The sequence below is a fragment of the Diceros bicornis genome, chromosome 10, assembly GCF_020826845.1.
Source record: "Diceros bicornis minor isolate mBicDic1 chromosome 10, mDicBic1.mat.cur, whole genome shotgun sequence".
Taxonomy (NCBI): domain Eukaryota; kingdom Metazoa; phylum Chordata; class Mammalia; order Perissodactyla; family Rhinocerotidae; genus Diceros; species Diceros bicornis.
In genome coordinates, this window is record NC_080749.1 from 76,949,898 (window position 1) to 76,972,863 (window position 22,966).

The 22,966-nt window shown below is 39.8% G+C and overlaps 1 protein-coding gene across 1 annotated transcript in view; it reads right to left on the bottom strand.

The window, feature by feature from the left end:
* The window catches only part of SATB2 (SATB homeobox 2), a 183,778-nt gene that overhangs the window by 88,172 nt on the left and 72,640 nt on the right, over positions 1-22,966 (bottom strand). The window contains exons 4-6 of the mRNA XM_058549518.1: positions 21,052-21,178; positions 19,809-19,932; positions 8,646-8,748 (exon numbers count right to left, since the gene is read on the bottom strand). Of these exons, the coding sequence (XP_058405501.1) occupies positions 8,646-8,748; positions 19,809-19,932; positions 21,052-21,178 (354 nt within the window). The remainder of the gene's footprint in view (positions 1-8,645; positions 8,749-19,808; positions 19,933-21,051; positions 21,179-22,966) is intronic.

Genomic DNA, 22,966 nt, shown 5'->3' on the forward strand with positions numbered 1-22,966 from the left:
TAGGCTACATAAACGGTCCCTAATTTTTACTTAATAAAGGTGTTACTATCTCTTTCAGTGGAATTGACAACTTATTGCTAAATCTTTAGCTCAATAACTAATTAATAGAAGAGAATGATTCTAACCAATTACTAATTTGCTAAGGACATCTGTAAAATGAATTAAACAAGCAAAGATTTTCTGTTTTCTTTTTTCTCTCAATTGAGACATCAGATAGCATATAAAATTAGTCACAATATAACATGTGCAAAAATAAAACTGTTCTAAGTGCATATGTTCAAACAAGTTCATCTACATTAAGTTCAATTCTATTAATATTTACTAAGTATCTACAACGTTCAAGGTCCTATGCTCACAGGGCTCTGAGGAGGCACAAAATGGATGAGAGCCCCAGACGTGCTTTCCAGGAAATTTTGGTCTGGTAGGAGGATTATTCAAGAATCAAAATTACTATGGAACATGGAACTTAGGTGACAGCTTGAAAGGCCCAATGTTAGAATTCATAGCCTAACTTGTACTCCAGATCTTTCTAGATTCTTGTCCATTCCCTTGGGAGTTCAGGACTCCAAGGTCAGATAATCTCAAATTCTTGCAAAGGGTAAAACGAAGGCCTATGACCAGTGAGGCAAATAGTTACACGATTGTCTATTACTGGCAACTGTGGTGTTGGTCTCGGCATCTTACACAGCACTGTACTTAAGAGCTTCGAGCACCTTACAAACTTAAGGGCAAGAGAATTCTCTGATTTTAACCTGCTGGTTTCACGAAAATAAGGGACTGTCACCACTATCATACCAGATTTTCAATAAGCTGGACATTTCCTGGCATACGTAACAAAGGCTCTCATTTCACAGCTCTTTAGATTCTTCATCAGCCACCACCACATCTATCTTTGTTTTTGAATTTTGAATTTTGGTTCTGGGCAAGACAAATGGAAATCTGAAACCACAAGAAATCTAAAGCACACTGTAAGGAAAAGCTGAGAATTAGAGAGACCTGAACCACTACCAATCCCTAACTATGTCACCTCAGTTCAACTGCCTGCTTATCCCTCATTGTTTCTCAAACATGGTTGGTCCAGAACCTATTTCAGGTGTTCTGCTCACCAAGCCCCCATCCCAACCATGCTCTTCTTTACTGCTAGATAACCAGAACACCCCTCTACCCCAACTCCCACCATATAGGATGAGCTCCCTCATTCCTTACCACTCACCCCATCTCCAAAACCTGTCTCCTTATCCATCTTTCCTTTCCTCCAGGGTCTGAAGAAGACATAGCTATTTCAATTTCTTTCAAAGGCAAAGCATCATCTGTCCCTTAGATCTCATCCCTTCCTAGGCTGTGAACTCTTGCTTATCACCCCCTTCCTCTTCAGAGCCTTTGGCGTCCACTGGCTCCATCCTCTTTCTCCTGAGTACTGGGGGGGCAGGTGGGGAGAGTGTGCTATACTTAATCCTAAGGCTGCAGTTAGCTCCTTTTATATCCTTTCCTCACTAAGTCTGTATCTGCTATCCTCATTTCCTTCCTAGATGCATATAGGTTCCCTTTGTTCTCATATCACAGGGAAACAGCTCCCTCCAAAGTCATTATGGTCCCCTTTTTGCCAAAGCTAAGAGCCTCCAATTACCTCTTCTCCTTCTCCTCCTCCTGGCACCCTTGATGACACTTGTCCACTGGTAACCCATCTTCCCTTGGCTTCCATGAAACCTTACTTTCTCCCTAATTACACCTTCTTAACCCATGGCCCTTTTGCTCTCAAAGCTTCCAATTCCCCCCGTTCTCACTGTCTCCTTTAGAGAATACTCCTTTGGTATCATTTTAACTATCACGTCCAAAAAAGTGGCTCCAAAATCTCTTCTTCAGTTCTGTCTTTTGGTAATCTGGCTCCACATCTTGAATGGCCCAATGGATATTTCTACCTAGTTCACCAACTTTCACTTAAGTACCAGCAAATTCCTCTCAATTTATATTGTCCTATTTCTGTCAAAATCACCAAGAGTCAATTACGCTTGGATTCTAGTTTGATTGCTCTGTCTCTTTCCCACACCCGTATTGCATTGGTCACTTCTCTTTCTCACTGCTGCCACCAAAAGCCAAGACCCTACCTCCCCCACTGTCTTCACTTCCAAATATTACTGCACTAGATTCTATTTTGCCTACTTCCTCCAGGGTGTACACACTGCCCCTTCTCCTCCCAACTGCCTCCCCTCCTGCCATGTACACACTCACAGACATACACAGTTTTAGATGGCTTCTAGAGGATTTTTTTTAAACCACCATTTTCATTATTTCACTCTCTTGCTGAAAAACCTTTAATGATTCTCAAAATGCCTCAACTGGGCTTTCAGAGTTCCCTAAGGCGTGGTCACTACGTTCCCAACATTACTTTTCATCGTTATAACATAAACGCTCCCCACAGCCAGGTCCCAAACATTTCTGCTCGTTCACCAATGTTTGGTGCCGCCATCAACCCCACACCCAGCCATGCTGTATCTTTTCCTTTTCACCAATCAGAAATCTTAGTCATTTGGGCATCTGTTATATTACTGTATCACAATAAATGCACAGCATTTAGACATAGTGGATAACCACTCATAATTTTCTGACCACAGCCTGCTCTTCTGCACCTCTCCATCCATACCCATGAACTTTCAGTTGTCTGACACATTCTTCCTTCTCTTTTTCTCATTGCAAAACTCTACTTCTCCTTAAGGTACAACTCATGTGCTCCTTCCTCTCAAATTACTCCCCGCAGAACTGACACCCAACAGGTAGAACTTACGGATCTTTCTCTGTGCTACCACTGCACTAGTTTACGCCACTGCTATATATTTGCCAAATAGACTTCTAGGGCTGCCTCCCTGCCAGGTTGAGGGCAACACAACTAGAGGTAGGAACCACATCTTATGTGTTTCTGGATGTCTCTCACTGCTTGTAGCACTGAATATGGCCTGTAGTAGAGGCACTCACTAAACATTTGTTTAATTAAAGTTAGTTATCTAATTGTGACTGTAATATTTTTGCAAGGAGGGACTATGTAATGGTCCCCACTTAGAATCCTACCAGGCATATAAAGTAGATGGTCAAATTTATATTTGAATGACAAAATATATGTTATACTATTAATTATTTCATACAGAATGTAGGCTTTTTGAAACCAGAAACTGTGCCTTATACTTCTTTCAAATAGTAAGTATATGTGATGGATGGTGGGGGGAGGAAAAGAGGCAGTTAGGAAGGCAGATCCTTTTTCCTTTTCCATTCTTTTTTAACAAGTATTTAAAATAGCTTATAAATAGCATAAATATGAGCAGATAGCAAGTTCGTTTCTTGTAATCTACAAACCACATTGTTGATAAGTGATTATTTTTCCGTCTTTACACATTTATGGATAAACATATTCAGGCTAAAGAAGCAGCTACCAGTATAGCTAGAATGAGCTTCTTAAGATCCACGAAAGGAATTATTAGCCCACATCTTTGTTTAGGGTCCAAGGCACTCCCCACTCCCCATGCACCATTCTTTCACTTGCTGACACCACCAATAAGCTTCCAATGGGAAAGCCATGTCGGGTAAGGTGATCGGCGAATGCGCACACCTCAGAAAACACATAAGGCTCTCCCAAATGTTGGAAAACCAGAAAGATAGAAAGTGGTTGGTTGTGGAAGTGATGTTTCTATTTCTATGAATCCAATATTTACATAAAGTTCAAGAATTTGAGGCTGGCATTACTTTAAGCAAGGTACCATAAGCAAGGCAGAGGGCAGACACACACTTCCTTGCCAAATACCTTCATTTAGACCCATGGCTGAAAGCAGATGTCTTCCATGACTTGGAAGAATGAGGTAGACAAAAGTAAGTTCATCTTACCTCCTCAGAGCTAAACAACAGCAGAGGCAGAAGTGCCAGCAGTTGATGAAAGCTTCATCCTGACCACTGATACCACCAAGGCTAAGCAAGGGCCGCCTTATGGAACCAGGTCGGGGACCATTGATTTCCCTCTCTATTCAACTCTGAGGCACCACTTTGTAAATGACACAATCATTTTTGGGTACAAGAGGTGCTTTAAATGTGGTAACATTATATCATTTCAGCTATAATGATCATAATTACTTATTTCTTTTAATCACAACCCACTTAACCACTTTAGTACAGAGGACTAGTTCAAGGAGTTTAATTTTCATTCAACGTCTAATCTTTGTGTTTACTGAAACCCTTCGCGGGCTTTGTTTACTGTCTGCTCGCTGGCCTGGACGTTTGATCTTGCAAGACTAGATCAGACAGGGTCAGATAAAATACTGATTACTAGAATAAACCAGGCTTGGGGAAGTAACACTGGTTTTTAAAATCCTCATTTCTCCCAGCTTTTTAATATTTTGCAAAATAAGCTCAAATAAACAAATAAAATTAAGACAACCAGCAATCAGGGGTTTTTGAGCAATGATTGAGAAAAGGAAAGTGATGAGGATCATTTTGCTTTCTGGCCAAAATATGGGATTTGCTTAGGTCCATTCATTCTAGTGGTATTACTCTATGACACAAATAATTTTATGATATCCACTAGTATTTGGGTGAACTTTCAATGACCCCTTAATTCTTGTGACATATTAAATACTTGAGATTGACCTGACCACAGACGACAGTTCATTTTGCTTTTGGTGCCAGATGAAATTTCAACACTTTAGACATAAAATTATTTTCTTTTAACTTACCAATTTTTAATTAGGAAATATTTAAAATATATGAGCCCTTCTTTGTTAAGGCACTTTCTTAGTCTTATAAGATCCCCTGTAGAAGTACATCATCCTAAGAGTATAATTTCTAGTGGTATTACATACACAATTGCCACTTAGTTTCATAAAAATTATGGGGCAAGTGTAAGTCTAAATAGAGTTAATACAAAAGAAGAGTTAGGTTAAAAAAAATAAGCGTCATTAAAATGTATAGAATTTATGAAAGAAAAATTGATGGGTAAATCCCACATAATCCCACGAATTCTTGAAAATAATTTTCTAAGAGCATGAACGTTTCTGGGTCCCTGTGGATTAACCCTGTGTCCTACGCTAAAACTCATACACTTTCAACAACTGTTAATATGGTCATTTTTTTCTTTTGCTTTTATACAAAATGTTCATTTTTTATTTTTGGAGCTTAGGAGCTCTACATTGTAAAATCTAGGCCAGAAGCAATTACAGTATGAGATGAACAGCAATAAAAAATGCTGTCGAAACCAACCTACCCCATCCACCCACTTCATTTTCTTCAATATCAACACTCCTGGGAAGCAGGTTCATGGTTCTGGACCTTAAAACCCCATAAAACTCTGCCTCCTCATCTATCCTGAATTAACACTAATGTTAACTCAGATATGTCTGTGTCAACCATGATTGTCTTTGAAATTAAAGGAAAAAGGCAAAAAGAATGTGCTTTGCTGTGATCACCAGGGAAAACAAAGCTAACATGCTAAGCCAAACCAACTTAGGACTTTTTAAAGAATAAGTGTAAATAGTTTAGCTATCATAACAATAAATTCAAAAAATGTACATTAAAATGTTTACTTCAAAACTTAGACAATTCCATTTGTATATAGTTTTTACATCTGTTTTTAATGATATCAAATTATTGATTGTTCATTTTTCTCATATTTATTTAAGCAATTAACTGTAGAATTTGCGATCTGATCTTTTTTTTTAATCCTTCGAGTAGACTTTTATTTTTGCCAGGTTTTAGACACATTTACTTTGATGTTTCAGAGTATATAATTATTTTACTGTTTATTTATTTCTATGAGAAGAGAAAAAAATTTTGACCTAGGAGATCTATATGTGGCAATTTGTAACAGAATCACATAGCTTATGTTTAGGAAATCATGGTTTTGATTAAGAAGCAACCATTTAGTTCCCACTGTTTTATTAAAACAGACATTAGCAGATAATAGGAAACATATTTAACAATGTAGCCTGCATTTAGTTTGGGACATCAGTAAGATAGCCTGAGATTTTCTTCCATCCTGAAGATCAGCCACGGTACACGTAAACCCATAACTGTGGGGTGGAGGCGGGGTAGGAGGAGGTGGAGGGAGGCAGGGAGGGCCATGGAACTCTGACTGCCAGGTTCTCAGGAAGATCCTAAAGTAGAATTCTGGTTTTGTTGCTACTAATTTCTAGATTTGAAATTCATTACTTCTTTTTCTCACTTTGAAAATGGATGGACAGAACAGGAATTTTACAAACAAAATCATTCCTTTCTCATGAGAAATGGATTCTACTAGACAGGAACTCTCACAGTGACATCTATTCATAGCATAAAGCTCCTATCAAACGAAATGTGCCTGCATAGGTCCAACACTTCCTTCTCTCTGAGGGTCGAAAGTTAATACAACGCACTTCTCTGGGTGTTTATTTTCTGTATACCACTATACCTGTCATGAATTCTTTGTTTTTCCTCCCACTCCCTTGGTTGATGAATCAACACCACTTGAACTGTTTTACAGCAGCTTGTGTTTACTTCACACATACCTTAACCTTCCCTTTTCTCCTCCTACTGACACACACACATGCACACACACACTTCTCAACAGCAACGACCAGCTGCATCTCTTTCAATAGCATGTGTACAGTGTCTGGCAGCCTCTTCAGGTGTGGATCCTTGACCTCCTGATTGAAATCAAGGTCTCAGTCTGCTTTTACAGCACTTAAAGGTTTAACTGTGCATTTACTATCTTGAAAAAAAAAATAGAACTTGAAGAATTGAATCTCTAAGAAACAAAGAAGAAAAATAGAAGATATAAGTATCGATGTGTGTGTGAACAGATACACACAGACACACATACACACACACATGTACAGATTCTGTAGTGGCAATTCTGAAAACACTAGAGTGAAGGGTTCCCAGTCTTTCTGAATGTGGAATTACACTCCAGCCTATTAAAAGAGGACGCTCTCTTCCTTTCTCTTATAACAGAAAGTAAATGGGATCTAACAAATGACCTTGAAGCTGCGTGATTCTTCTGATTTTTAGCCAAAGAGAATATGTTCAAGCACTTGAACAATTATTTAAAAAAAAAAAATCTTGGAAGCAATGCTTAGAGAAAAGAAATGCTTCTGAACTACACCATCATGTCTTATAATGAGAAAGAGATCTTCATCTTATCCTGCACAAGAATTAATATTAATAATATCCTAAAGCAAGCGCTCAAATCAGAATCTAAAGGGTCCTAAGAATTTTAGAATACACTGAAAAGTAATCTTAATTCAATTTTCAATGCACTTAATTTCTCCTGGGTAGTTCAACATCTTGACTTTCCTTACAACTGGTATATTTAGCATAAAATGCTCTCATTCCTTTGTAATCAGAAATGTGCCGCCAATGCACGTAAAGCTCATTTCCTCAAAAGGTAACCTTGTAAACAAGCTCTCAAATACTCAACAGCCAACTAGCATTACTTCGACACTCTGTCTCCCCAGAGGAAACCTGCAGACAGTAAAACAAATAAATTCATCCTTTGCTTTTACCTACCCACCATAAATTGTCATTTGAACCTCAGATGGGGGCAGTGAACTGTCAGCAAGGCTATGAATACCTATAATAAAGCATGATGGATGATGTCATAACCATGCAAAATATGGACTGGAAGGACCCTAGAACATCAACCTATTATGTTACAAGAAATACCCCAAATCCCCTCAGGGGCTAGTAGCATTTGAATTGAACAGCATTTGAGCTAGGGTGAGAACAACAGAGTGTTTCCAACATTGACAAATTTGCAAAGGCAAAATATCACTGATATATTTAAAGGGCTGAACGGTCTAAACAGCATGACATTTATTATATAAGAGAACTGTATTTTCAGGACCAGATAAAATTCCATATTTAATACATTATTGCTGGTGCTACTACTACTATTAATTATTGTTAATTATAGATAGTATTTATTAAGAGGTTACTTTGTGCCAAAATTGACTTATTTAGTCCTCACAGCTAGCCAGTGATTTAGACACTTTTATTATTTCTAATTTTCCGATGAGGAGATTGAGTCTTGATGAAGTTAAATAATTTGTTCAAGCTTACACAGCCAGCAAATGGAAGACAAAGACTTGAACACAAGTTCTGCCTGAGGGCAGATTCGCCTTGCTTTAACCACTGCTCTGGAATTGGCTCCAAATAAATACAACATCAAAACTCCATTTCTGACCAAAGATTTCCTGATACCAAAACAGTCATTCCATTTGTTAACTGGTACTTAAACTGTAAGTGCTAATTTAACCTATAATGACTGCTTTTAAAATTTCATTAATATATTAATGGAAACGATTTATTGATTGAGCTTTTTAAACAGACATGCTTATCTGAAATAAACCATTTCAAGATATTTCTAAAAATCTTGGCCTTCACAGCCATCTCTTGTGAAAACTATAAAATTCATATATTATGCTAAGAATTTTACTTTTAGTTCTGACACCATCATCGTTTTAAAGGAGCCAATCTGGACCTCTTGATGGAAATATTAAGAACCTTATCTTTGCAAAAATTATACACAATTTTATAAAAAATGATGTCTAAAATTAGCATAAATTCCAAAGAATCAACAACTCATTGATCTAAGAAACTGAAAACAGGCTTTAAAAACAAACAAGTCTATTTACCTTTAATCTTCTTGTACTTCTTATACCATCTCCCGAACTCCTGGCACTTGGTTGCTGACACGTTGGCATAATATGTGCTATTTACAATGGATGAAATCATACTCTGAAAAGAGAGAGAAACCAGTCAGTGTTCATAAATCTGAGTACTCCTTTTTAGGGACAAGAAAGGGCACATTATAGTCCACAGCAACCTCCTTTGTCTTTTAAATTTGAAGTAGTCATCCTCCTGAAAGCTAAACTCCTCAACACCAAACATGATTACCTAACTTCACTATCCCTTTAACTTCTACTTGTTTGATGACAGTGCTTTCTCCAAAAATCAACCCTGCGGCAATGCCAAAGATGGAGGGGACAGGACAGACAGATTGAATGCAAAGGGAAAGAACAGTTGTGATTCAGAACCAGAGCAAAAGGTGAGATCAGAGGCTCCAGCATCCGTAATGCAAATAATGCCTTTCAGATGTTTCTGTTCTGCTTCCAACTGCAACAAGCTCACACAGCCAAGAATCTGAGAACATCCGTGCTACACACTGCAGAACAACATTTAGGGAAATAAGTTAAATTAATATAATTTATAGAAACGTGTGATTAGCACTTGTGTGAAAATTCACCAAATGAAAAAATTAACAGTGCTATTTTGGAGCAGGGGAAACTAAACATAACACTTATACTGTGTTTCAACCAAAAATGAATCAAAGCTAAAACTTTCTGAGTGCTTAAGTACACGATTCCTTCTTGCTCTTCACCTTCCTCCCCCTCCTCAGCTGAACCCCTTAGCTGATTTGTTGGTAATTGGGGTTAAAAGGAAAGAGAAGGGGAGCATGACTGACTTACCACTGAAAAATTAAAATTATCATGGCACACCTTGAATTAAATTGCCTACAAAGATAACATCTTCGGTCACTATGGCATATTTGGACCAAGATTTGTGACAGATGCTAACTTTTACCTGAATTGACACATTCAGTCACATAAATTTATACACAGATTTGACTCCTGCAAATTCTGTCTAAAAACAAACGGACATAAACAACTCAAGAGATCCAAATGACCTGTGTAAGGTTTTACAACCTGCTTCAAAATCTCGTCTTTCTTAAGAAAGGTATCCCCAGATACGGAGCACTTGAGCAAAATCTTAGACTTTCCAATGGCATTTCTACAAAGGAGTTGAGATAAAAAAGATAATAATAAATCAAGGCAATGGCAACTTATTTACCAGGAGGTTAACTGCCGGCAGACGGGCCTGCATAGACTCCCGTTTACAACAGTTCCCTCTGTGAGCCCATGGACCCGGCTCTTAAATCACCATGAAGGACTGGTGGGGGAAGGGGATCCTAATTCGATTCACAGAAATTTCTCTGGCCCTTTCTACAGAGCAGATGGCTATCCTCCCCCAGTTGCTGATCTCTAAATGACAATTCTCTTCTCTAAGAGGAGATGATAAGGAGAATTCTTTTATTCTAAACATCTAAACACAGCCCTGGGAATGTAAAGAGCCAGTATCACCTGAGTGTCTCACAGAACTTTCAGAGCCCTGCCTGCTGTCTTAGAGGGTCAACAGAATCCTCACCTTCCTGCAGCAGGGTTCTGCTTTGTGTGTTATTAACAAAGAAATCTCTTGGTTAGCTGGGCTACTTCCCTCTCTGGCCCAAGCTTTCCTCTCTGTCCTAGGCTGTGAGACCCTTGAGGACAGTGACTGTGTCTGTTTCGTTTTTTTTTCCCTCTCTTACAGTCCTGATGTGGAATATCTGAGTCACTGAAATATAACAGGTGAAAAGGGACAGAGATGAAATTTAAAAATGCCAAATTGAAATGTCATAATAATGAAAAATTTAATGTGAAAGCAGCCTAATAATAGATGCAGCAGCCATACTGGTGTCTGAGAATAATCGCGAATGTGCTTGTCATCTCTCTATGTTGTTTGTATGAATGTTACCCTCTGGACAGGCATAGGCTATACAGCCATGGGAGGAGTCAGAGTTAAACCTTCTATTGCACAGTGGTCTAGAAAGCAGATGGAAATGGAAAGCATCTCCATGTCTGGAGCTGTCTCTCAACTCTTCCTGGCCCATCAGACCAGGCCACAGACCCATATCCCTCCGGCACCAGATAATCCACCTTTCCCTCACTCCCTGGCTTCTCTGCTGTGTCTCTGCTCCAGATGCATCTTCACTGACACTGCACAAGGCCAGTGTCAATCTGTGTGGCAAGGAAATCATATTTGGGCTTCCACTGGCTCCATCATCAGATCCTATACCAGAGCCAGGTTCACACAACTCACCTAAAAAGGAGGAGTTGGCTACCCAGAGACTCAATCAGATTTGTTCTCTTCCTCAGATTATTATAAATGAGTTTCCATCTCTACTGATCACAGAACAAAAAATAAATAGGTTTAAGCTATGAACTGAGCAAAGGAATTGAGTAGCAATTAGAGGCAGTTTCCTAGATAATAAGAATCTTTAGTCACCAGAAAGGTCTCTTCGAGTTTGTGGCACATTTTATTCATTCATTCCCTGTAGGTCTTTACACCTAGTTGACACTCAAAATAGTTTTTACTAATAAGAATTTTTATAATTCATCCTCAGAGAGCTTTAAAAACAGAAGAGGTACATCTTGGGGATATTTTAGATGAAAGATGATGTGCCACCTTATTATTCCAGTTTCAAACATGAACATTCTCTAACCCTAAACTCTAACAGTAAGACTTACATTCTCATAGCCTAAGTCTCAACCACTTGGCCTGACTAGAATACTCTGGACACATACTAAAAGGTCATCTTAATGTCAGTGTCAATTTATTTTTTAAAAAATCAAAACTTAATTCATTATAAACAAAACTGAACAGGGCTAACACAGACCCAGCATGTGCTGACTTTTACTGTACACAGAACAACGTTCTCCAGAGGTCCTGGGGCACAGAGAATCTGTATTTACCACATTTCATCCTTTCTACAGCCACATTTTTAAAATACTTTAATGTCACTGAAATTGGGATGCATGTTACAATCAATAGCATCTTAGACCTGATGAGATACAGTTGCTGCAAAACGGGATGAGTGATGATTAAAATCTCTTCTACCTACCACCCTGCCAAAAATATCTCATTTCCATTTACTGCTTTTTAAAACATGTAGATAATTCTGTAGTTTATACTGCTCTTTTATGTTTTCCAATAATTCTAGAGCAACCATACAATTGGACTTTTAGGATTCCCCCACCTTTATGATAAAAGAACAAGATCTGAGTCCACTTTTTTCAATCCAGAATGCAACCAGCTCCTGAGCATCCATGTTTATAAAGCAATACTGATACAAATAACCCAAAAGATATGTGTATTGTTATTTTTAACCCTTAAGCAAAGGTACTATGTTTTACTGAGGCTAACATTAAATGACTTTGCATTTACTAAGCATGCTCCACTTCTGACAGTAGTGGGTTGTGAGAAAGAAAGCAGGCAGGTATACACACAACTGGCGGTCAACGCAGCCCCTCAGACACCCCGTCATGACCATAAACACTACATGGACAGTAACTGTAGACAAAGCTATTTTATTTTAATATTACATATTAAAATAAATAGGAAGATTTAACATGTCTTCCCAACTACGGAAACTTTTTGAAAGTTTTGGACTTCTTTGTAATTAATCCTAAAATTTTAAATATGAAGATTTTAGATGGATGAAAAAATCTAGGCTTCCTCATTTGCAGTCACTCTGACACATAGTTTTCCACTTATCTTTGAAAGTTGGTTTTTAAAAAAATAAAATAAGTTGAGGCTGGCACAGTGGCATAGTGATTAAGTTTGCGCACTCTGCTTTGGCAGGCCAGGGTTCACAGGTTCGGATCCTGGGCACAGACCCACACACCGCTTATCAAGCCATGCTGTGGCAGGCATCCCACATAGAAATAGAGGGATATGGGCACAGTTGTTAGCTCAGGGCCAATCTTCCTCAGGAAAAAGAGGAGGATTGGCAACGGATGTTAGCTCAGGGCTAATCTTCCTCACCAAAAAAATAAATAAACAAATAAATAAATAAAATAAAATAAGTTATTTGAGGAATTAAAATATACCAGAATGAGTTACTCCAGAGTTTACTAGCTGATCTGAATTTGCCCTAAGCCAAGCTGCAAGACAATATTATAATACCGTTAATATTTACTGCAGCTAAATAGATTGCCTTATCTAAAAATAAATTTTCTTTTAGGTTCTTGAGAAAAATTTTAAACTCGCTTGTTTATTTTTCACTAGCCCAGAGAACAGATGTCACCTGCGATTATAAGTAAGATTCCATTTTTCAAACTGAGGGCCCAGAAGCTCAGAAGGAAGAAGCACTTTGTCCAAAGACAAATCACAATGGGATGCATCACAAAGAGACACCACCGCCAAGCCACACTATTTCTTGGGTCTCTAAAGAAGGGAAACTCATTAATGAAAGGAAGGAAATATTCACCACCACCTCCATCGCTAGCACAAGCTCAACAGCGGATACTGCAACTAATTCTTTAGACAAAGCAAGAAACAAGGCGACAAAAAATAAAACAACACTGTGACCTCAGGCCCCTTATATGAGTTAATTAAGGAGTTTTAGAATCAGGGAAAACTAAGGAACCTAAAGGCAATTTAAAACTTAATAGAAAAGGCAAAGCAATAAACACAGGTTAAGATGATTTGTACAATACACTTGGAAAGACAGAGATCAGAGCATCCCCTTTTCCTCCCCCCAAAAAGAAAGATAAAATAATTGGATATCCTTCACAGCATTCCCCTTGGCTTAGTGAGCTTTATTTATTTGAACAGCAACGTTATACTAAGAGCAGCTAAGCTGCAGATACATAATACACTGGCTATAAAAAGGAACATTTTAAAACCAAAGTGAATGGGTACACGTCCTGTCAGTGAGAATGTCATGGGAACGACCTGTCTGAGCAAGAAGAGTGTCAGGGTTGGGGGCGGAGGGCCAATCGGCATCCGGCCTCCCTTTCCACGTGGACCCGGAGGAGAGAGCGCGATGCAGGCTATGAATAATATACTCATTCTTTGCTCGTTCTCACCTTTTCATACTGCTTTGTGATATGCTAAATAACATCCTAAATATGAGATTATAATGATACTTCAATTAAGTAAAGTAAAGGGAAAAAATTGATTTGGAGGAATTATTTTGTCATAGAAAATTCACTTAACGTCAGGCGGCAGCCTTCTACTATCCCTTTCTATGCCCATTTCTGAGCTATGCTATCAGAACGGAAAGCTTTTGCCATTCTAGTTGAAACAAACACTTCCTCTGGGCTTTGGAGTATGAAAAGACTCCACCGAGAGCTTCTCTCCTAAGTAGCTGCTGAATGGCTCGTTTATCTGATGCTGGTACCCTCATCTGCGAAACTGGGATATTGACACCTGCCTCAGAGGGCTGCGAGGAGTCAGAAGGATGATACGCGTAAAAGGCCTAGCACAAGACGTGAAGGCAACGAATACCAGCTCTCTCTCCTCCATGCGATCATTTCATATGATCGTCGCCATCACCCGATTAGGAACTCTTTTCAAGCTGTCACTTGTGAGCCTCCTTCAACGTGAGTTTATGAGGTTGGGCCTCGAACTAAAACAACTTCGCATGAAAACAACTGAAAGGAACCAGTGGCAACTGGTTAACACGAAACAGGATGTATCCCCACTACACACGGGGATTTAAGATGAAGCGAGACAGACAGTTGGCAACTGGTTAACACCACACTGGGCCACGCAGTGGATCAGCTGCTTGTCTGCAGACGAGCACACAATCAACTTGTTTTTTTCTAGTGACTCAACTGGCTGCTTGATTTCACTGCCCAATTATTTTGGCATATTGTACATTTAAGTTAGTCCTTTAATAATCCCCAAATGGGCAAGGCTTATTTAGGATGACAGAAATAATTATCCTACAGTTTACATCTTAAAAAGGCTCTATATACGCTATATCACCAGCACACTGGAAATCTAGTAACATTTTCAAGGTTCAGTAACTTCTGTCAGTCATTTTGTTCCTCAAATATTTGGCAATAAAACTTCAACTAAGATCATGGGACAGAGCTGCTTTAAAAACATATCTATATGCCAAGCGAAACAAGCCAGCACAAAAGGACAAATATTCTATGATTTTACTTTTATGAGGTATCTAGAATAAGCAAATTCATAGAGACAGAAAATAGAAGAGAGGTTACCAGGGGCTGGGGGATGGGTGGGGGTGGAGAATTACTGCTTAATGGTTACAGACTTTTGGTTGGGGTGATGGAAAAATTTGGAAATCAATAGGGGTGATGGTTACGTAACACTGTGAATGTAATTAATGCCACTGAATTGTAAACTTTAAAATGCCTAAAATGATTAATTTCGTGTTAGGTATTTTTACCAAGCACAAAATTTGTTTTAAACACATCTACAGTTGCAGAGAACATGTGGAGGGGGAACGGGGGATGACGGGAGGTGCACGCATTTACAAATTACTTGTTCTTCCATTGCAATTTTCAGTTAACAAGACTATCTCTTTAATCATTCCATGTGATCGTCATCATAACCCATGAGGTGGATAAAGCTGGTACTGTTAGCTTTACTTATTTTAATGGATCAAAACCCTGAGGACCCGGGGTTTCATCTTCTAACTCTTCCTCGAGTGAAAATCAGTAAGCCACAAAAAGATGTGTTCATAATGTTTTCAAAGTGGAACAGACAGAGAAGATCATTTAATATGGGATACCTGTGTGTAAGGTATGGTAAAGTAAGATGCTTCAGGGACAGACTATGTGGCCGAAGGAAGAAGCTCAAAGTGGTGACTCAGGGGGACATCAGAGGAAAAGGAAGAGTCTGTCAGTACTTAAACACATTTTGAAAGGTGAAATCAAAAATAAGTACACAGGCACACAAACATAACCTATACTTTCTAAACATCTGGCCAGACAGAATAGCTAAATCATGGCTTCCCTCTCTTTAAATATATATGCCTCAACCTACAATTGTTACCCTTTTATGGACTTTTCCACTCTTTTCTTCTGCCTTCAAGGCTGCTCTTTTGAACTGTAGACCAGTGGGATGGTCAAGAAAATATATACTAGCCACTGAATCATTCCTTTATGCAATTGCCAAACTTGAGTGAGGAAATACCTAATATGGTTTGATTGGGGGTAATAAGGAAGAATTATTTCAAAAACAGGCATCTTTTACTCATGAACCGAGTCTATTGTAAATAACCCAATAACCTACCTTTCTCCTTTGAAGTAGTAGTATTGTGTGTTTCACTCTCTTCTTCCTAGATTGAAAGCTTAATCCCTCTCTCGTCCTCACCACTCTATCCCCGGCCTACTGTAAAGTGTCTGACTCTTAATCGGGACTCCAGTAACGCTGGCGGAATACACTGTTGAATTACGTTTCCCCTTCTTAGAATAAAAATGCACTCTTTTTAAAATTATGTAGGTTGAACTTCAAAATATGTATGCACTTGCTCCCTGACAACCACCAACAAAATGGGTAAGCTTATCTCCACACTGAAATGCAATCTAACTATGCAATTTAAGTGAATAATCTGGAATATTTAAGGGTAATAGCTGTAGGATTAATACTGGAGTCCCCATTATATGTCCATGCTGGCTGAGAAGGACTACTACACTGAGATTTTCCATAATCACACAGCATACCAGAAACCTAAATCAAATCTCCCCCAAATTTAAGGAATACAACTGAGCGCCTGTTTGAAAACGTACTGGGCATCGACCACCAAATTACTGTATTCACTCTTCCTAGTTCAAAACATTTTAGAGCTGCCAAGAATACCGTAAAAATAATAAAACTTTACATTTTACAGCACTTCCTAAAACATTTTTATATTTAATTTATCAAACACATTAGAGCAGTGGTTCTCCACCAAGATGGATTTTACTCCCCCCATAGGACATCAGGCAATGTCTGGAGACATTCTGGTCGTCACAACTGGGGGAGGGGGATGGTGGCATGCTACTGGCACCTAGTGGGTAGAGGCCAGGGATGCTGCTGGACATCCCACCATACACAGGACAGCCTCCCAGCACAAAGAACTATCCAGTCCTAAGGGACAACAGGCCCAAAGTCAAGAACTCCTGTATTAGAACAACAATTACACGCACGCCATACACTGTGCTGAATGCTGAGGACGCGAAGATAAACAAGAGATGGCTTCGGCTACTGTGGCAGTCCATCAGCGACGGGAACGACGGGAACTCGGGTAACACTGGCAACGGGCTGTGAGAAGTGCTGCGACTGGGTGTGTACAAATGGCTACCGAGAGCAGAAGCAACTACTTCACCCAGGAGGTCAGGGTACTTCACCAGCAGTGACTTTCCAGCCGGAATTTGAAAGATGATTCCATCAAGTAGAAAAGAGCAGCGCATGCTAGCCAGCAGAAATCACATATGCACAAGCAGCAGGTGTCAAACTGAAGGACACCAGGGTCACCAGCATTGTGTGCAGGGGCTTCCAAAGCCGGAGATTAACACGGTACCTGGAGGGCCAGTCTCACGCGGTCAGAAGCAAGCTAACAATTTAACAGGTAAAGCGATTTTTATGGCACTTTAAAAAATATCAAAAACACAGGTATATGGAGTAGAACATAAACTTTGCAAGAATTTTTTTAAAAACACAAGAAGTTGCTTTGTTAGACATGTAATGCTAAAGAGACAAGCGTACTAGTTAGGTTTCTCCCACCCCCCAGAATATTTTGGTGAAGTCTAAGCCACGGCAAATGTTCCAAAATAAGTAATTCTGTGTGTTTGGAGCACAGAGTGGGCGCAGGTAGAGGGAGGAAGGGGCTCTGGTGGGAAATCAGGCTGGACAGGGTCATCCTGATACTTCTCATAGGCTCTGCTGTGCCATCTGTACTTGCTACAGGCTGGGGGGTCATGGAGGCTTGTAGACAAGGAAATGGTGCAATATCAATGTTGGAGAAGCAGTGGCAAGAGAAAGGTTGTGATGCAGGATGACAAAATATTTCAGATGAGAGGTGATGAAAGTCTGACCAAGGTAACGGCACAAAGGAGGAAGATTTCGGATATGGAGGTGGTTGAATCCATAGGATCAAACACAAGAGAGACAGAGAAGGAACTTTTTAGGTTGGGCAAGTAGGTGGGAAAGCAATTGAGACTAGAAAATGTGGGGAGAAAGGGGTTTTTTACAGTAGGGGTAAAGATGATCTCACGTGAACCTCAGGACAACTCTGCAAACTAAGTGAAGCACGTAGATACAATCATGCCCAGTTTACAGATGAGTTTAATGAGGCTCTGGGAGTAGATGGGCCTGCCCAGGACCACACATCCAGCAGAAAAGAACCAAGAGTAGAGCTCTTGGGCCCTTAGCTCCTGACTGGGGTTCTCTCCTCTCATGCTGTCTCTAGTCACATTTCATGGTTATAACCAAACCTGAACATCATGATAGATCAATCTTGAGCAAATTTCCACAGACCTTAAAAGCCCTAGATAAAATTCTGAATTGGTGATACTAAGTGAGGAGTTCGTCCACTTCCAGGCAAAGCCTGTTTTGACTTCCATGTGAATCCAAGAGACAGTTAACTGTGACTAATTGTGAAATTCGGGACAAATGATTGAAATCTTTTCTGAAATTGTTCTTTATTCAGTCTACGTACATAATCAGAATTATTCAGAATATTTATTTTTATAACTTTATAAGCAATTGCATTGAAATAAATTAAAATTCTAGCAACAAGCTTCAGCATCTACGTACACACCTACAGGTAGGCATTGAAATGGGCTGCACGAAAGGTGTACGCACAGGAGCAGGCACGTGACTGAGGTCAGGAGCTACCTTCGTCCCTTTCTGTCTAGCTGCCGACTACTCAAGTGCACGCCTTCTTGACTTTTTGGAAGCAAAAGTATTAAAAGCATGCTTTGTCTCAGAGGATCTATATTCCAAAACACTCTCTAAGACACACATAAAAACTATTCAGTTCACACCAACAACATCATGTCTCAATAATAATAGCTGATACTGTTTACGGAGCATCACTGCATGCCAGGCACCAAGCCAAGAATTTATGTGATTTATCTCCTTTACTCCTCCTCATATGACTTAGAACTATTACTATTCTGGTTTTCTCACAAAGAAACAGGCTCACAAAGGGGAAGTCACAGAGGCCTGTAAGCCAGGACATGAATCCAGATCTAAGTGATTCCAGAATGTATACTCTTAACTACTAGGCTTCCTGCTTCCCCCCGAGGCTCTATTATTCTAGAACACAGTTCAGGGCACATCAAGTCTCTATGGTTCTTGTCCCCTTCCCTTGAACTTGACAGACATGTAATTAGTCTATTGTCTTAAATCAAGTGTTGCAACTCACACCAGGAAATGGATTTCCATTCATGGCTTTAAATAACGTCAACCTGAGTTCATTTCATAGCAGTCCTAAGCCACAGGCCATAGTCACCAAAATATTATCTCAGCACTAGAAAAAGTGCGGCCCTTGCCCAGGAACACAAATGGAAAAGCAGCCCTTTCTTCCACGGTCCTTCTTTTGATCCTCTCAATCTCTTATTTTTGTGGCTTGTTGTAGTTTATGATCAGTTGACTAAAAATGGAGTATCACTTTTCTCACGATGCATTTTCACATGGTGAATTCACTGTAAAATCTCTACAAATGTGTATGAAGTAAAGATCATCTCTCTATGCTAGACAGAGAAGAGGCTTAATAAAGAAATGTAAATAACTTAAGACGGGCTTTCCATGGCTGCCTCATTCCATTGACCCAGTAGGGCCATGATTTGGAGCCAGAGCATTGGCGGAGGAGGTCTCGATTGGGGTCTCACCTGCCACTTAGCCAGGTGAGTAAGCTGAGGCAGGTAAAGTGCTTCTCTGAACCTTGATTTCTTGATCTATAAAATGGAGACACTGATACCTACCTCCCATGATACACATGAGATGTTAAAGATTGCGAATATAAAATGGTTTAATACACTCCCATTATATCAAAACTCTCAATAAGTGATAACTTCTACAATAAAAAGCACCAGACTCTCCACATTTTTTCCACCTAAAATGTAGTGTGACTATAAATAAAAGTAGAGAGGACAGCTGTTCAAGCAGGAGTGTCCCTCCCATAGACAGGCCACCAGTGGCCTTCTGCGTCTCCCAGAACCCCTCCTGGAGATACCGACCTGGGAGAGAGGGCATTCTTTGGCTAATGTGCTCTGGTTCATCTCTTTGAGCAGTTCCTTTAAGGCATTGCGGACGGTGGCGTGGTTCCACTGCTCCGCAGGCAAATCTTCCAACTTCGAACAACTGGAAAACAGAGCAAGAATGAACATGGACATGCAAACCTCACTACAGAGCCCCAACTGCAGTGGGTGTGAGCGCCACCTGCCCTCCCGGCTCCTGTGCCAGCATCAGGAGAACCACTCAAGGACAGGCCTAAGGAGGCCCTGAATGAGGGAGGGGAGCAGAACTGCTGCTCCTGGCGCGTGATAGAGCCCAGTGTGGCCTCCTTAAGTTGGTTATCACACTAGCCTGAGAAAAAGAATCACTTTGGATACGAAGAAATGCTGATTTTTTTAAATATGATTTCTCCAACCTGCTGATGGAAATGGCAGGCAGTGTGATTACAAACTTCCACAACGCAAATTATTGGACATTCCTAAGGTTAAACGTAAACAAATGTTCCATCAGATTTGAAGCTTGAAGGCCCACCCTTCACCCTCATAGAACAATTCAGGTTACTTTCCTAACCAAAAGATAACTTTTAAGAGAAGACACTAAAGCATTCCTAGACAAGGATGGGAATGCTGGATTCTATTAAAGTATAAATTCTCCAAAAGGGGCGAATTCCAAACTTTACCCTAAAGGACAATATTCTTTATATCACATGACTTGCAGGGTCTTTACAATACAAGACTCTGCAGAGAACCTCTAGATTCTTTAGTGCATAATTTGCTCTGGATGCTGCACCTGAAGAAAAAGAAATCATTCCCAGAACCTCTGCAGGCCACCAGAGAGAGAAGAAAAAGATGTCCAGTGTAAGAGCACAAAACTCACCCCTCACACACAAACCTGAAACAGCAGAGGTGTTTATTCTTCAAATACTATGCGCTAAGCGTTTAACCAGAGGACTCATTAAATTAGGGGCTGTGGCAAGTTCCCCTTTAAGGGCTGCAGATTTTTAATGATTTATCAAGCTTCCCCTAGGTTACCACCTCACTGCTTCTGAAAACAAAACATAAAACAGTTGGAATGTGGACTATAAAGACGCCGGTGAAGTGCCCCTCCTTCCCTCCTCTCTCTCCTTTTTTTCATTTCATCCAGTGTCTAGAAATTAACAGACAGGACGTGCCGATCTCTGCAGTGACTCCACAATTGACAGAGAGCTCCGAGAGCAAGGAGGGGCAGATCTTCAGAGACACCCACCTTTGTAATTGGATTTTCAACGTCACAACATGATAGACATCTTGCAGCATGTCGGCCACTGTCGCGTCAGGTGCATCTGTCACATAACTGAGGGGCAGAGGGTTCCACCTCCCCAGCTTGATTATTCCTGCACAGGGAAGAAAAACACAATAAACACATATCTGCTATTTATTAAACCTTCCCACTGTTTGTTCAATGTTAAGAAGGTCATTCAATAGTCAACATTCAAGGCCCACTCAGAGATATTTTACAACCCAGTGCAACAACCTACTTCTTTCTGGCTGACAATTGAGTGAGTTAACTATACAGGAAGATGAGAGGGAAAGGATGAGGTTTCATCACGGACAATCAGTTCTTTTATGTTTTCCTGTTTCTTAAATTACTTAGAAAACCATACGGATACTTCCTTCCCCCAAAGTCTTGTTTCACATTCTAACTTAAGACTGATGCTAAATATACCGGACTGCTGATTTCACAGACAAAAAAAAAGCAAGCCTTAAGTAAATATAAGATGCAGTTTTGAATTGTACAAGAAGATTCCTGTGTGTGGGCTCAGCACATACACAGTCACATCCTGGTTGTGGTGTGATTCCCCGTGCGAACAGCACTGGGAGCTGAAGGAGCAGTTAGAGTTCACATCCAGATCTGCATCTTGCCAGCCAGCGGCTTGTTTTCCAATAGCGCAACAACTGACCACAGATCAGGAATAGCAGAGGTGTCTTCAACTTCCTTTTTTTTTATTCCTCAGCTCTTTTTAGCAGGACAATGGTACCCTTTCCCTGTGGGTTTCCTGCTGCATACGCTAAACACGCATGACAATGGAGAGAGAATAAAAATCCTGGTCAAACCTGGGCTATATAGAGCAGAGATTTTAGGAACACCTTTGTTACAGGAAGATTCACGGGACAGCTTCAGCAACCTGTGGTGAAAATGCTAACTTATTCATCAGACGGACCCGTCTGATCTGGTGCATAGGGCATATGTAACATAGACGGAAAAAAATAAAGAGGAACCCATTTCACAAACAGAATAACAAACATTTTTCGTACCCTATGAAAAAATCCAAAGGTCTCCAGAATGTCAGAAGTTGTCACACATAAAAAACAGCTACGTTTTACTGATAGAAGAGAAATAGCATTTTTATTTTTGACAATACAGGTGAGTCCAGCTATACTGTTCTTTCAAAAAATATTTTTTATCATCAAAGAGGGAGAACACCTGTATACCCAAGTGAACTTTTAAAAGCTTCACAAAAATGATGGTTGATAGCTACGGGGGAAAATTCCAATAATAGGAAATGAACTTTCTGGTCAGGCCACGTCCTGTCCAAGATGAAATCAATGAATGCGCAATGCTTGACATAATGCTTGAAAACAGGGAATAAACAGAACAAAAATATTAAAATGATGCACTGTTTCAGTATTAAGATTTAACAATCTGGTGCTGAATATGCTGCAGTATAAATAGTGCCTGGACTCAGATCCAATAAAGTAACACAGCTCTCATTCATAGTACCGTATGTCTCCAGTTCTGGCTCCTTGAGTCAGATTTCACTTGCCAAGAAAAGCTGTTTTCTTGTGGGGATAGTTTTCCTAACATTCTCTCCCATGACAATGAAAAGTGCACAGCACGCAGTGTGTAGTAGGCAGGAAATGGACATCCAGGGCCCGCCGGACGACCCATGAGAGATGGGCTCTGCTTCCTCGCTTCTTTTACTCCTCTGACATTTGAAAATACTAAAAAGACACTATGTAACATATCTAACATATTTCCTTTTCTTAAAATCACTACACACTTTTAAATTCCTTTAAAAAATCATTATGATAGCCCATAAGTGAAGTATCATCTAAAGACATGATATTTTACTATAAGAGATTAGAGGGGGAAAAATGAAGTTAGCAATTGCGCACTCTGA